Source organism: Protobothrops mucrosquamatus, unplaced genomic scaffold (genome assembly GCF_001527695.2).
Source record: "Protobothrops mucrosquamatus isolate PMUCROS unplaced genomic scaffold, P.Mucros_1.0 scaffold_177, whole genome shotgun sequence".
Lineage (NCBI taxonomy): Eukaryota > Metazoa > Chordata > Lepidosauria > Squamata > Viperidae > Protobothrops > Protobothrops mucrosquamatus.
The window spans coordinates 1,912,365-1,927,912 of record NW_015386253.1 but is presented as its reverse complement, the minus strand read 5'-3'; the positions used below and the strand labels follow the sequence as shown (position 1 = coordinate 1,927,912).

Genomic DNA, 15,548 nt, shown 5'->3' with positions numbered 1-15,548 from the left:
GGATTGGCCTAGGGGGGGATTTTATAGGGATTTTAAAGGGATTTTATAATTTTAAATCTAATACAGGTCATTTAATATATATTTTAATTTGGCTTTTAGATATTTATTGTATAGTACTGTTTTTATTTACCTGTAAGCCGCCCTGAGTCCCTCGGGAGAAGGGCGGGGTATAAATTAAAGTAATAAATAAATAAATAAATAATGAAAATATTTATTTAGGCCAATGCTTCAAACTCAGTTTAAATTAGAAAATGAATTTTCAATAATAAAATCCCAACAAAAGATAATAGCTTTTATGATGGTAACAAATCTCAAACAATGTAAAGTGGTCATTTTGACTAGGCAGAAATATATCCACTCACATTTTGTAAAATATGCCTAGCACAAGAAATAATGAGGTAATGCATGCCCTTGAACATATAACTATAACATATTGGCTGGGAAATAGTCATGAATTATCACAGTGTCCTAGAAACTCAATGAACCTGTCAAACTAATTCAATTTGTTGAAATCTGAAATAGCCTTATTTGAACCCTCTGAGGTCTATTATCAAAGATTATGTAAGCAGAAAGATTGTGCCATTTACTGCTTAATTATTTCTCCGGAAATGAAGTTTGAGTTAACTAATGTTTGGTTGATTATACTGAAGTACTTACTCCATTTGTCATATTATGATCATACAATTTATGCTGGTTGACAAAAGTACACCCATAAAACATACTGTAACTGGATCACCTTCACCAAACATTCAATTTGCCCATACAGGACAAAATATTTTCAAATATAGAGGATTAGAGAAATACAACAATTATAGCAGTAAATTTTATTTTAAAATCTATGTCATATTAAATGACAGTGGGCTAAATAGAAATTATTATTTTCAAAACATAAAATAAAAAGGCAATTTGTTAAATAATAATAATAATTATTATTATTGTTATTAAATTAAATTTATATCCCGCCCTTCTCCTTGCGGACTCAGGGTGGCTAACAATCGATTAAAAATACACAAATAACAATTACAGGATTAAAATTAATTAAAAGGAAATATTTAAGTATGGTCTAATTAAAATATAATTAAAACCCCCTCTAAAAATTACCCTAGGCCAGTCCTGCAAGCTGGAATAACCATGTCTTAAGGGCGCGGCGGAAGGAAGGGAGATCAGGTATCACCCTGATCTTTGGGGGTAGTTCATTCCAGAGGGTGGGAGCTACCACAGAGAAGGCCCTCCCCCTTGGGGTTGCCAGCCGGCACTGTCTGGCCAACGGCACCCTGAGGAGACCCACTCTGTGGGAGCGTACAGGTCGATGGGAGGTAATCTGCGGCAGAAGGCGGTCTCGAAGGTATCCGGGTCCGATGCCATGGAGCGCTTTAAAGATGATAGTCAACACCTTGAAGCGCACCCGGAAGGCCACAGGCAGCCAATGCAGCTCGCGCAGCAGCGGTGTTATATGGGAGCGTCGAGTCCCTCCCAACACCGCCCTATGTGTATGTACTTTCACTTAGATAAGAAATTATAGTACTAAAGAAAATGCTTTAGACTATTCTTTTTTCCTTATCTAACATCAACTCTCATTATTAATATTGTTGTTACCTAGTCATTCTGTCACTTTCAGGCCCAATGAATATCATTTTGTCAAGACTCAATATCAAAAATAGTTTGATATGTTAGAAGCTCATGCCTGTATCCTTATAACAATATAATATCTAGCAAAAAGATCTATCAGCTTCTTCAACTGTCTTTGAATTTTTCCAGGCATCAGAATCTTTATCAGTGATTTAGTGAAGAATTACTATTTAGATCAGTATACCACTGCAGGCTTGTCTAGACAGATAGTTTAGAATTTTCCTTCAATGGTCTTATTCAGTGAGCCAACTGCGAAGACTAAACAAAGAACATTAAGAAGTGAAGAACATTTCTCCAAGATAATTTTATTTGAAATAAGTAATTTCAGTTGACTGCTAACATGTGTCTTGCATAATGACAAGTAGTCAAAAAACCACCATTAAAGACAAGTATCTTCCAGGATCTCTACAAATAGGTAAAATGAATAAATAAAAACAAATTTTCTTATACATTTGCATGGAGATGTAAGTAAGATGGATGTAAATTTCTTGAAGGTTCTGAACATTGCATTTATTTTGAACATCATGAACAAATATGCATGACAGAATGAAACTTTTCCATATCTAAGGTAAGGAAGGTAACATATTCACTATGCACCTTACTTTGATGTTTTTAAAAGTATTTCTTTTTTCTTATCAGTTAAGTTCAGATTTTTTAAAACTCATATTAGGGCACTACCTTGCTTGCTTGAACTTTCTTCATGAATCATTTCTCTATTTCTTTATTATTACTCCTTTGATTTAAATCTGTTTGTAGCACTGGAAACATTATTTCTGAACTCTTGTTGAAAATATTAACATTACTACTCCATATCTTACATTTTCTTTGCCCAAATTATAGTCACATTCTATTCCTATTTTTGATATCATTAACCACTAACAAGTAAATTCTTTCAATTATATTTCAGACAAGCCTATTTTTCACAGTTCAAAAATAATAGTTCAGTGTGGAAAGGAAATTGTTTCCTTAATATATTTTTATCTACTTAAAAAAAGTTCCATCAGTATTTTAGGAATAAGGAAATTCTTATGCCTTGGATTTTAAACTTTAAAGTTATCCCTAAGTTAAATATATGAAGCAGCAAACGAAGGCTAGTATTTGCTTTTGGGGGGCATGATATGATATTTTCCAACAGAAGATATCACATGAATGGCATATCAACAAATGTAAAATCACCTCCTAAATGAGGTGCAATAAGATTAAATATAAAATATTCATTAATAAAGTTTCTGTAACTTGAAAAAATGTTAACTAAGCTATTTTTAACTAAATGCCAACTTATAGATGAGCTGAAGGAAAAAGCATTTTTTAAAATATCTTATTCTTCTGTGGATGATGGTTTTATGATGATTTAAATTCAGAAGCAATGTCTTATTAACAAACTTCTTCATTGCTTCATTGTTGCAGGCTACAATCCTTATACAATGCCTAAACAATTACTGCAGTTGAGAAATTGAGAACAACATAAAAACTTACTCCTTCCCGAAGGCATCGTATTAGCATAGTATAAGTAACTGAAGGAACAACCCAGCACTCTCCATGTTGCTCTTTTTTTCCATCCTGTTAATGAAGAGTCAAGACCAGAAATAAAATTTTAAAAGCAAAGTTATATTTTCCTCTTCTGTAAAAAATTATAATTTAAAAATGCATCAATGAGTTCATGTTTTTAAAATTATACTTTGTATTATGGAAGTTGCCCAAAACAAATTGTTTAAATTTTTTATCTATAACTGTCACAAATTATCAACCATTCTAAATTGCTTGTTCTGATATGGTTCTCTTGTCTGATCTGATTGTCTGTATGAATGATATGGGCATGCATATCTCTATCTCCCCCCCTCTCTCTATCTATCTGATATAGACAATCAGATCAAATCTATCTATCAAGATAAAGATATACATATAGATATACAGATATCCAGACAGACAGACAGACAGATAGATAGATAACAATTATAAAATGTCAGGGTAAACAAGATTACACAGCGTACCAGATAAAAGATATAACAACTCAAAGAAATCAAAGACATAAAAAATATACATTTACAAAAGCACAATATCTGTCTAGGTTTGTGAACTATTTTTTCTTTTACTATATCTAGACACTATTTAATATCTTGCCTTTTAATCTTTTAATCTTACCTCTCTCATTGAGGACCTTATCAATTCTAACCAAACAAACTTAAGTGTTCCTTGACCTTTCACATTTATCTATTTGTTATGTAATTCAATGCTCACTAATTATCTCTGTATGACCAATCTACTCTGACATATTTCTTTCATATTTGTAATTGAGCAGTATGTATGCCTTCACTTTGGTACCCGAAACATTAATATTCCAATAATATTCCTTACTGCATCATAAAATTTATCTAACAGTGTAGAGTACCTGAGTTGTTGGATTGTCTGTATACAAAGTAATGTGTTCAAAGCCTTGACCAACTTTATATATTTATCCATAAATGCACTGAAAACCTTGATTCCTCCCTAATCAATGTAATTTCCTGAACATTTCATTTAGTCTCATAAGATGTATTTGATGGAACATATTTCAGATATATATCTCTATGATGAAAGATGAACATGTTCAAATGTGTAATATAATTTTAATGTAGTTCTCCTGTGTTAATATTGTTGCTCCATTTTTATTCAGGTTTCATACCCTGAGTTAGTGACCTTAGGAACTAACTAGAAAACTAATATGGCAAAATTTAAAATTTCCAAAAGAAGCATTTAATGAATATATTTCTAGGGAAATATTCTAGTTACATTTTTTTAGATTTTAATTCAATAAAAGATTTTATTTTCAATAAAAATAATTTATATTATCAATATTAAAAAGCACAGACTTTTACTGATGACATTTCAAGAAAATAAAAGGATCCCCACCTGATGTGAGTGAATAGCAGTTTCCAGACTAATAAATAAAATAAATAACAAATTCTACAGTGGTACATAAATTGCCAAAAATCTTATTAGGTAACTAGAGCATTAACAGCTTTAGGAAGAAGGATTTCTTTCAGTTATAATAATCAAGTGTTAAAAAATATTTTAAGAATTTATGACAAATCTAAACAGCATACTAAAAAGCAGAGACATCACCCTGTTAACAAAAGTACGTATAGTCAAGGCCATGGTTTTCCCAGTTGCAATGTATGGATGTGAAAGTTGGACCATAAGAAAGGCTGAGCGCAAAAGAATTGAGGCCTTTGAACTATGGTGCTGGAGAAGACTCTTGCGAGTCCCCTGGACTGCAAGGCAATCAAACCGGTCAGCCCTAGAGGAGATCAACCCTGACTGCTCTTTAGAAGGCCAGATCCTGAAGTTGAAACTCAAGTACTTTGGCCACCTAATGAGAAGGAAGGACTCACTGGAGAAGAGCATAATGCTGGGAAAGATTGAAGGCAATAGAAGAAGGGGACAACAGAGAATGAAGTGGCTGGATGGAGTCACTGAAGCAGTAGGCGTGAACTTAAATGGACTCCAGAAGATGGTAGAGGACAGGAAGGCCTGGAAGAACGTTGTCCATGGGGTCGCGATGGGCCGGACACAACTTCGCAACTAACAACAAAATCTAACTTTCATATGTACTCTAATACAGACATGTCAAACACAAGGCCCAGGGGCCGGATGCGTCTGGCGAAGTGGTTTCATGTGGCCCGCAACGCCATCCTGGAAACAGTGAGGAAATGGCCCCCTCTGCCTTGACCCTGGCCGGCCGGGAGCCAATGTATAATTTTGTGGTGGTCATCTATGCTGAAACGCATTCAGTCTTAGCTCCACAAGGCTGTCTGGAAACAGCGAGGAACCACCCGTGTCGGCCCCGCCCCCTGGGTGCATGCTGGGGAGGTGTCACTCTTTGTGAGGAATGAAGAAATGCACCATTGCCTGGAAGTGGTCAGCAAATGGCCCTCGCCTACTTCACCTATCCGGCTTGATGGGCTCCGGGGAGAGGTTTCGGCAGGCAGCAGGATGCTTTCCTCACAGCACCAAGAGGCTGAACTGGGCGGCACGAATCGAAAAAGAAGTGTGAGGCCGCCCAGCTCCTAGCCTGCCCGGTTTCGGCAGGCAGCAGAGCACTCTCCTCACAGCGCCAAGAGCTGAGCCATGTGGCACGAATCTGATGAGAAGTGCAATGCTGCCTAGCCCCCAGTCTGCCCAGTTTCAGCAGGCAGCAAGGTGCAAAGCTGACGAGCTTCACACCACCCGGCTCAACTTCTCAGAGCTGTGAGGAGAGTGTCCCGCTGCCTGCTGAAACCGGGCAAGCTGGGAGCTGGGTGGCCTCGCACTTCTTTTTGGATTTGTGCCGCCCAGTTCAGCCTCTCAGCGCTGTGAGGAGAGCACCCCGCTGCCTGCCGAAACCCCTCCCCCGGAGCCCATCCAGGTGAAGTAGGTGAGGTACTTAGGAAGGAAGGAAGGAAGAAGGAGAGGGAGCATCTGAGGAAACTCCTGCCTTAGTCTGGCCCTGCTGCCCTTTCACCATCCCCTTGCCCCCTCCTCCTGGCCTATACTGGGGGTCTCCCATCCTATTGCTAAGGAAGCTTTGGATACAAAGCCAGGTTTACTCCAATGGAGAGGGAATAGGCCTCCCTCTGACTTTGTCCTCGTACCCATCATGAGCAACCAAGCACAGCAGCAGCAGCCTTGAGGAGGAAATAAGTGCAGAAGGGCATCTCCTTGGGGAAGTGGGGCTGGGCTTGGTGCCGTGGGTGCTTGAGGGCCAGGCTGGGTGTTTGATCTTTGCTGCCCAGGGCTCCGGGCAGCCCGCACCACCATCCAGCCCCCCCCCGCATGGCCTGAGAGGAACAGTGAGGCTCCTCTAGTGGACCATGCCTTGGCACTCGCCCTGTTCCCATCTCCTTCTGCCAGAGACCCTCAGATCTGTCCCACTCCTGCCCAGGCCCCCACAGGCACCCTTGACGTGAACAATGTAGAGCTGCCCACCCAGTAGGCCACATCCATGCCCATCCAGTAGGTCACACCCACCCTGGCCACACCCACCAGCCCCCCAAGGGCAACCGCAATGCTGATGCAGCCCTCAATGAAATTGAGTTTGACACCCCTGCTCTAATAGAACTTAAGATGTTGAAAATGATCAAAGATGATTTCATTATGCTTCTTAATTCCACAGTTCCTGTCTATAAATTATTGAAATAATTTCTTTAGGCATTGCTTCCTCTACCAAGACCTATATCCATAAGGTAATTCCTTTCTTCTCCAATATTCCCTCCTCACTGCTTTATTATTCAAATAATACATTCATTTTGCTCTTTCTCAGAATTTAAAGAATTAAAAATTAATTATTCTACATAATATTCATGTCTCTACACATCCAAATGAAAATAGTAGCAATAATCTAAAATATTAGATTACTAGATTTTAGATTTTAAATTAAGCAAATTTATTTAAGTTTGGAGAAAGAAATCCATTTATATCTCAGAGATCAAAATATAATACAGGTAATCCTTGATTTACAAAAGTTCATTTAGTGACCGTTTGAAGTGGTCACTTGATCAAAATTCAAATGCCTGGCAAGTGATTCATATTTATGACAGTTGCAGTGTCCCGAGGTCATGTGATTTGCCTTTTGCACTTCTAACATCCAAAGTCAATGGGAAAGTCAGATTCACTTAACAACCTGTTAACAACTTATCTGCAGTGATTCACTTAACAACTGTGGAAAAAAAGGTTGTAAAATGGGGCAAAACTCACTTAACAAATGTCTCACTTAGCAACAAATGTTTTGGGCTCAATTGTCCTCATAAGTCAAGGACTACTTGTATAGTGAAGAAATTATTTTTCTATGTTCAGTCTAAAATCATATCATAAATCTTTTCATCTTGAATTTTCTTTCCAAATTACATGGTAAACTTCTCACACATATGACTATTCATTTCTTTTTTTTTCTCCCTAACACAACACATTTTTAACCAAGATGCTTACATTCCAACAAAACTATATTGCCTTTTTAAATATGAATCTATTGAAGACATGTAATATAAACATTTTCTTTCTTCAGTTTAAAAAATGCTTTTAAATGGGCTTTTCTTCCAATCAATATGAATTGAAAATAGTTTAATTTCATTCATGTTATTAGCTATCAAATTCACTTATTGAGAAAAAGCAATTGATTGGTTTGGTTTTTTAATTTTTTTTCCACATTTTTGATCTTTTTTCCATTGTTTGATTGCTGACAACAGCTTAAGTATTCTATTTACCTGATTGGCTGAATATTATTATTACCAAAAAGGCCTCTACACTGTAGATAGAATTCAGTGGTTATTCCAAGAAAAATATACATCAAGATGTTAAATGAAAAAAAAAATCTTAAATATAGTAGTGTATAATTGGCTAAATGATATAATGAGGAATATAGAAAACTCTTAAAAATATTAAAAACTTTGTAAAAACTAGCTGGCTAAATGTTAAATTCTTAAAGAAAACCTTATGAATTCAGTCATATTCTGACTGAAACTTGCAGCGTGTAAGTGCATCTGAAATGTAGTCTGTTTTATTTAGTCTGTATTTTACCCTAGTCTGCATATCTTTATTTAAATTTCATTTACATTTCTCACTTTATTTTAAAAGTAGTTTTTTAAAAAACTGCTCATTTTTTTTTTTTTAAAGGAGTTTCAAATCCACTCCTCAGGACATCAGTATATGGCACTGCATGCCAAAACAACTAGACACAGGGACAGTTTTTTCCCTTGGGCCATCACTCTGTTGAACAACTAATCCTAACAATGTTGTTCATTGTCCATATTTAAAGTATATTTATCTATGCTGTATTATTATTATTGATCATCGCACAGTCAGCCAGATTTCAGACTGGATTTGGCATTTTTGTCTACCTATTGAGTCCTTACCGAGGACCTGGGATAAGCAGATGTGGATGTTTGATGGTATTACAGATATCATCGCAGGATGGAAGCTGTTCCTAGTAAGGCCGCCTTTTGCAACTGACTGATAGCAAATTTGTCAATGCTGATGGTGTTCAAGTGGTGTTCCAATTGTTTTGGGATTGTACCCAAGGCGCTTATTACTGTTGGTACTACCCTTGCTTGCCTTTGCCACAGTTGTTTTATTTCTATGTGTATGTCTTTGTATTTTGTTATCTTCTCCAGTTCTTTCTCTTCTATTCTGCTGTCTCCAGGTACTGCCACATCCACTATCCAGACTTTTTTGTCTTTCTTATCGACAATTGTTAAGTCCGGGGTATTATGTGGCAGGTGCTTGTCTGTTTGAATTCTAAAGTCCCAGAGCAATTTAACTTTTTCATTTTCTATAACTTTCTCTATTTTATGGTCCCAACAGTTCTTGCTTGCAGGCAAATTATATTTCTTGCAGATCTTCCAATGCACCATTGTTGCTACTTTGTCATGCCGCTGCTTGTAGTCAGTCTCTGTGATCTTCTTGCAGCAGCTTACCAGGTAGTCCACTATTTCTTCAACTTCTTTGCATAGGCGGCACTTACTGTCTGTTGCTCTCTTCTCAATTTTGACTTTGTATGCATTTGTCCTTAAGGCTTGGTCTTGTGTAGCCAAAATTAGTCCCTCAGTCTCTTTCTTTAACTTTCCTGCTCTTAGCCATTGCCAGATCTTGTTATTATCTGCTTTTCCAGCTATTTTTTTAATGTACTGGCCATGTAGTGCTTTGTCTTCCCATGCCTCCATTCTGTTCTTCATTTGGTCTTTCTTATAGGCCAGTGTGGTCTCTCCGGTATTCAGTAAGCCTTCCTGATATACTAACTTCAGTGCATTTTCATCACTGTCCTTTAGATATTCTTCCAAAGCCATTTTTTTCTTCTTCAACTATGTGATGCACTTGCAACATTACACACCCACCTATTTGCCTTGGTAGATAGAATCTGTCAATGTCACTGAGTGGACATTATTTTATTGGTCTTCTTATCCATTGCTTTTAGTTCTGCTTGAGTCCAGTCCACTATTCCTGCTGTATATCTAATAACTGGAATTGCCCTGGTGTTGATTGCCTTCATGATATTTCCTCCATTGAGTTTGGACTTTAAAATCTTTTTCACTCTCTTGATGTATTCACCTCTAATCTTTTTCTTGACTTCAGTGTGCTTGATGTTGTCAGCTTGCAGGATACCCAAGTATTTGTAGTAATCTTCCTCATCCAGACTCTTAATGTTATTTTCATGGGGCATCTTGATTCTTTCAGTTTTCACTATTTTTCCTTGTTTGATAGTAAGTGTGGCACATTTGTCCAAGCTAAACTCCATTGCAATATCTTGGCTATATATATGAGCAGCGATTCTATTTCAGATGGTGTTTTTCCATACAGCTTCTGATCATTCATGTAAAGGAGATGGGATAGTCTGGCATGTTTTTGATGTTTGATAGCCATGGCCTGAATTATTCAGTATTGTTGTCAGAGGAAATAGTGCAATAACAAATAGTAGTGGTGATAGTGAACCTCCTTGAAATATTCCTCTCTTGATATTAACCTCTTCCAATCTCTCGCCATTGACCTGCAACTGGGTCTTCCATTGTGCCATCGATCTTTGCACATCTTTCTGACGTTTCTACTGATTCCTGTTATTTCTAGGCATTTGATTATCCAGTCATGTGGCAGAGAGTTGAATGCCTTTTTGTAGTCAATCCATGCTACATTCAGGTTTATTTTCCTTCTTTTGCAGTTTTCCAAGATCATTTTGTCTATTAGGAATTGATCTTTTTTTCTCTGCTATTGGGGCAGTTTCCTTTCTGCTCAGGTGGAAAGAGATTGTTTTCAACTAGATGCTGTTGGACTGCATCAGCTACCACACCAGTTAGCAATTTGAAAGTTGTTGGTAAGCAGGTAATTGGCCTATAGTTTGCTAGTGCTGCCCCTTTTGCTGGATCCTTCATTATCAGGTAGGTTTTCCCAGTTGTTAGCCACTTTTCAATTTCTCCTCCTTGTAGTATGTTGTTGAACTGCTTGGCAATGAGTGGGTATAGAACAGTTAGATGTTTCAACCAAAAACCATGCAGTTCATCTTCACCTGGTGCTGACCAATTCTTGATCATTCTTGCTCTTTTCTCTACCATTTCTGATGTTATTACTAGTTCTTTCAATTCAACTTCTGTTTTATTTGGATCCATCTCTTTTAACCAAGTGGTGTGCTTGTTGTATTTCTTTGGGTTATCCCATATCTGTGTCCAGAACTGCACTGTTTCTTCATTGTCAGGTACTGACTGATTCATTGCAGTTTCGCCATTGATGGATTGGTAGAAACCTTTCTGATTGGATTGAAATTGGAGGTTCTGCCTATAATTTGCAATTCGAGCTTCATATCTGCTGATCTTCCTGGCTATAGCTGTTATTTGCTGCTTTATTATTTCCAGTGCTTGATCTTTCTTGTTTCTAAGTGGTATTTCTTGATTAGGTATTATTTGGTCTTCTTGTTCTTCAGCTTCTTTTCTTTCATCTGTTCTAGCTTGCTTGCATCTGATCTTAACTTGCTGATCTTATTTTCCAGTCTAACCTTCTATTTTTGTGATGCACCGTTTGGCTTTTTTCCCTCTGTTGATTTTGCATCCCAAGTATTCAGTTACAACTGCAGCTGTGCTGTACATTAGTTGGTTTGTTTCTTGCAGTGAGTTGGTGCTTATACTTGATATTGCAGTATTTGCATCTTTTAATGCCTGTGCTACCTGTTTTGAAACAAGCATCAATGAATGCAGGCAGCCTTATTCTGTTGTTTCTGTGCTGTTCTAGATGCTCGGTTATTCTTTGTTTCAATTCTTTTATTTCTTTAGTTAGAGGGCTTTGTTTTTCCTGAGGAAGAGTTGCCTGGTTTCCAAATGAAAACAGCTGTATATCTCTGCTGGATTCCTTCACTGCCAACTCCCCCTGGTTTGCCTCTACATTCTGAGTTACTTCTGGCAAGGCTTTGATTTCTTTGCCCTGGGTAAACCTTTGCAATTCGTCCAATTCTGTTGCTGAGAATACTTTATTTCATATTATAAATCGATGTTGATCTACTAGTCTCTGTTCTGTTATTTCTGATTCTGGATGTTGTTCTTTCCAGAACTGGTGCATTTATTTCAGATATCCTCTTATTATTGGACTTGATCTGTAATAACAGGTCATTATTTCTCTGTTTTCAATCAATGTGTATTTGCAACAGGTAAACATCTTTTTTTCCAGCAGTTCTGCAACTGCTGGCCCTGGTTGCTCAGTCAACAGTCCTGAGTCCTGTAGTCCATTTTTCACCAGATATCCAGGAACTCCAACATCTCGCTCGGACCTTGTTAACCCGGGCAACATCCGAGCCGGTATAGCTTTCTGAAATTTATGTCTCACCATATTTTTTATGGGAGAGATACTCTCTGACTCCTCTGATGAGACATGTCCAGTATGGTTGAACCTCTGGCATAGCTCTCATCTTCCTCAGAGTACACAAGCCAAACAAACACATCAAGGTTGTGCCTCACTGAGGGACACAAACCCCAAAACCATATCAAGGTAGTGCTTGATATATTTGTCCATGCTGTATCATCATCATTATCATCATCATCATTCTCAACTCTCCCCTCTTATTGCTATCATTATGATTATTATTCCTCTGTTGCTTTGCCTGTATCCTGAGAACCTCTGCACTGGAAACAAATTCTTTGTGTGTCTACCCACACTTGGCCAAATAAAGTATTCTAATTCTAATTCTAAATATTCCTGGTATAGGCACTCCCTCTTGTGGCCAACAAAAAAAATACAAGAAGAAAAGGATGAGAATTTATTTAAATTGCCAATGCATAGGCCAAAGTCAAATATAATAATGTCCAAATTAGACAAATAGGATAGTAATCACAGTTAATTTTCTTCAAATTGGGATAGTTCTTGTTTTCGTTAGTAAGTTAAAAGTACAATCTTTTCTTAATCTGAATGTCTTATAGGTTCTCATAAAAGTAGAAAGGAAAAACATCAATGGGGGGGGGGAGAAATGAAAATTATAAAGTACAATGTTCACTCAAAAATCCTTGCTATATTAATTACATGTGTAATTGTCACCTTTCTATATCAATTCTATAGGCAGGCTTATGTCTTTCAGACTATTATAAAGACAATTAAGCAGTTCAATAATGAGAAAAAATACATGGTTACTTTGGGAAACAAATTAAACTGTCTTCTTAGATCATACAAGGAAATAAGAATATAATCAAGAAATAAATAAAATAAGTAAAGTTCAAAAGACTTTTAGTATAAGAATAAATGAATATGGAAGTGTTAATGTCTTGGATATTTCTTTTTTACAGGGCAAAACTATGAACTATCTCACACTACTAGTTTGCAATCTTATGGCACTTCTCTGAGTTTGCACTGTTTGCAAACAGTGATACAATATATTTGTAAATTCTAATTCAAATTTTAATCAAAGTTTATAATTACCTAGTACAGCCATTCCCAAATAGCTCTTGTTGGCTGATGTTTTCCTCTACTCTGTGATTACATTTTAGAGAGATATTATAATCCTCTGGGACTGTTCTCTTCAGAACAGCACCCAGAGGAGAACTATTCTTCAAGTAGGTTCTTGACAACTGATAATCATCTTGAATAATCTACTTCTATGGGACTTGGACATATGGTTTATATTGGAACATCACATTAATAAGATTCAAATAATTCATGGAAAAATATAAAAAGTAAAACATGAATCTTCAGTAGTAAAAATAAATATCCTAGGATCAACATTTTATTTAAAATGAAGTAAGAAATGAAGAAAAATTATTGAATGAGCGACAAAGACAAATAATTTACTTTGATCAAATAAAAGGATTTATTAAATTAAGGATTTAGCAAGTCATAAAAACAATGTGGACTAGCTGAATCAGCTATATTGTTAAATTAGTTGTTCGATTTGGATTATCAATTGGATTATACCCAAAGCAATTACGGTATAAAAAATGGAATACTCAGAAACCTAATCAAATTTGAAAATCTTGTAATTCAATATTTAGAAGACCTGCTGTTAGTAAAATTTAAAAACTGAACAAATTAAACATATGATTAAATGGATGCATTTAAAAGACAACTGACATACAACAATGGTAATATTAATGAATTATAAATATTACGCTTACTGTGAATATAACACTCAGAGAAAATTGGCAAAAGATATTTTGGTAAATTGGTACCAGTGTTGATTACCAAAATACATAATTCATATTTTTAAAAAATGTTAGAAATACAATAATTAGATTGAATCATTTTGATGGAAATGTCACAAATCTTTATAGTTTTCCAAGGTGATTTATTACAGAATAAATAAAAATTTAAATACTGCTTTTTCTTTACTGCCAATTATTTATCTATTAAACGTAACTAAACATTATTTTCCTGTGCAGTATTTAGATTTCACTCTATATGTGCCAATAGCCACTTGAACATTTTAAGATTCTTACTAGAAATTATACATACGGTAATTCCTTTCTTTAAAAAATGTGAATCGTTATACTGAATGCTAAGTTACAAGAACTGTGTATCAATGTCAAAAATAATTTCATATTTTGAAAAAGAATCTGATGCTGGAGTCAATTTAACCTGGAAACTATATGTCAACTTTTAACTCTGCACGTGGACTTATGCCACATCTGAAGTTTGGATTTCTCTTAATGTAAGGCTTTAAAATATTAATTCTTGTCTGACTTGTAAAAACAAGGACATTTTGAGATTAGATAGAAAGTCTTATTAATGATTCATTATGGTTGCGTATTCTTATTATTTGGAAGCCTTTTTCTAATTATTGAATATTGTTTTATTTTTATTATTATAATAAAATGATGAGTTGATATTAAATTATTTTACATATATAGTACTAATCCAATATTATTTTGAAAATTCTTATTCTATTTTTATAGCTTATAAGCATTTGTACTTTCAAATATGTGTTAAAATCAAATAGGAGAAGCAGTACTGTTTAGCAACAGCCCCCCTGACATTAGGAAATAAGTAACTTATATGCATGCATCATCTCTCAAATTTACTTCCTTGGTTGCCTTGAATCTAGTTAAAATATATAGATCTGCAAGCACTTAAGAGTCCAGGCAACACAGAATTTTATAATCAAAACTACTGGCTATCAATGCAGTACCCAACAAATGTAATATACCCATAGTAATTAATGTCAATCAACAACCAGGCTGCAACATTTTCAAAGAAAGGTCAGGTATAGTGCATTTAGGAGGTATGAGTAGTGATAAGGGTATGGGGCATGAGTCACTTTAGTCAGACCTTATTCCACAAGGAAGGGTGGAGCAAATGGTGTACCAGACAAAAAATAGGTAAGGGACTGAAAACTCTCCAATCTCCATCTGCCTAACAAATACCAGACTTAGGTCCAGAGAAAAACCACAAGTCACTGACTTGCTCTCTCAAAGGCAATGCAACCCTTTGACAGACAATCACAGAAAACTACACTAACTAACTAGCTTTGTCTTGCTTTGGTTTGGTTTTATTCTGCTCTGACTGATCTGCATTGTAAAAGCCATCATGGGACAGTATCAGCATTTCCAATTGGACCAAGGTATATATAATCAGCATATTAATGGCATCACCCTGTTGGATATTTGCCTCCAATAGTTTTATATTAGATCATGCAATATTGGAATTCAACATTATGGAAGCACATGCAATAGAACACAGTCAAACTAGAGTCTTGGACTTCAAGAGAGCTAATTTCAATAAACTTAGAGAGGGCTTGGGGATGAATGAGAACCCTCAAGGGGAAAACAACTCAAGAAGCTTGGGAAATTTTGAAAAATGAGATAATAAAAGCCCAGTCTAGCACAATACCAACAAAGAGGAAAAATAACAGCTCTCAAAAGAAACCAGCATGGCTGCATAAAGAACTCTCTGACAAATTGAAAGATAAAAAGGACAAGTATAGAAAGTGGAAAGAGGGGCACATAACTAAG

At 36.0% G+C, this 15,548-nt stretch overlaps 1 protein-coding gene across 1 annotated transcript in view; it reads right to left on the bottom strand.

The window, feature by feature from the left end:
* The window catches only part of ULK4 (unc-51 like kinase 4), a 173,271-nt gene that overhangs the window by 118,701 nt on the left and 39,022 nt on the right, over positions 1–15,548 (bottom strand). Inside the window, exon 18 of the mRNA XM_015822838.1 lies at positions 3,106–3,189. Within this exon, the coding sequence (XP_015678324.1) occupies positions 3,106–3,189 (84 nt within the window). The remainder of the gene's footprint in view (positions 1–3,105; positions 3,190–15,548) is intronic.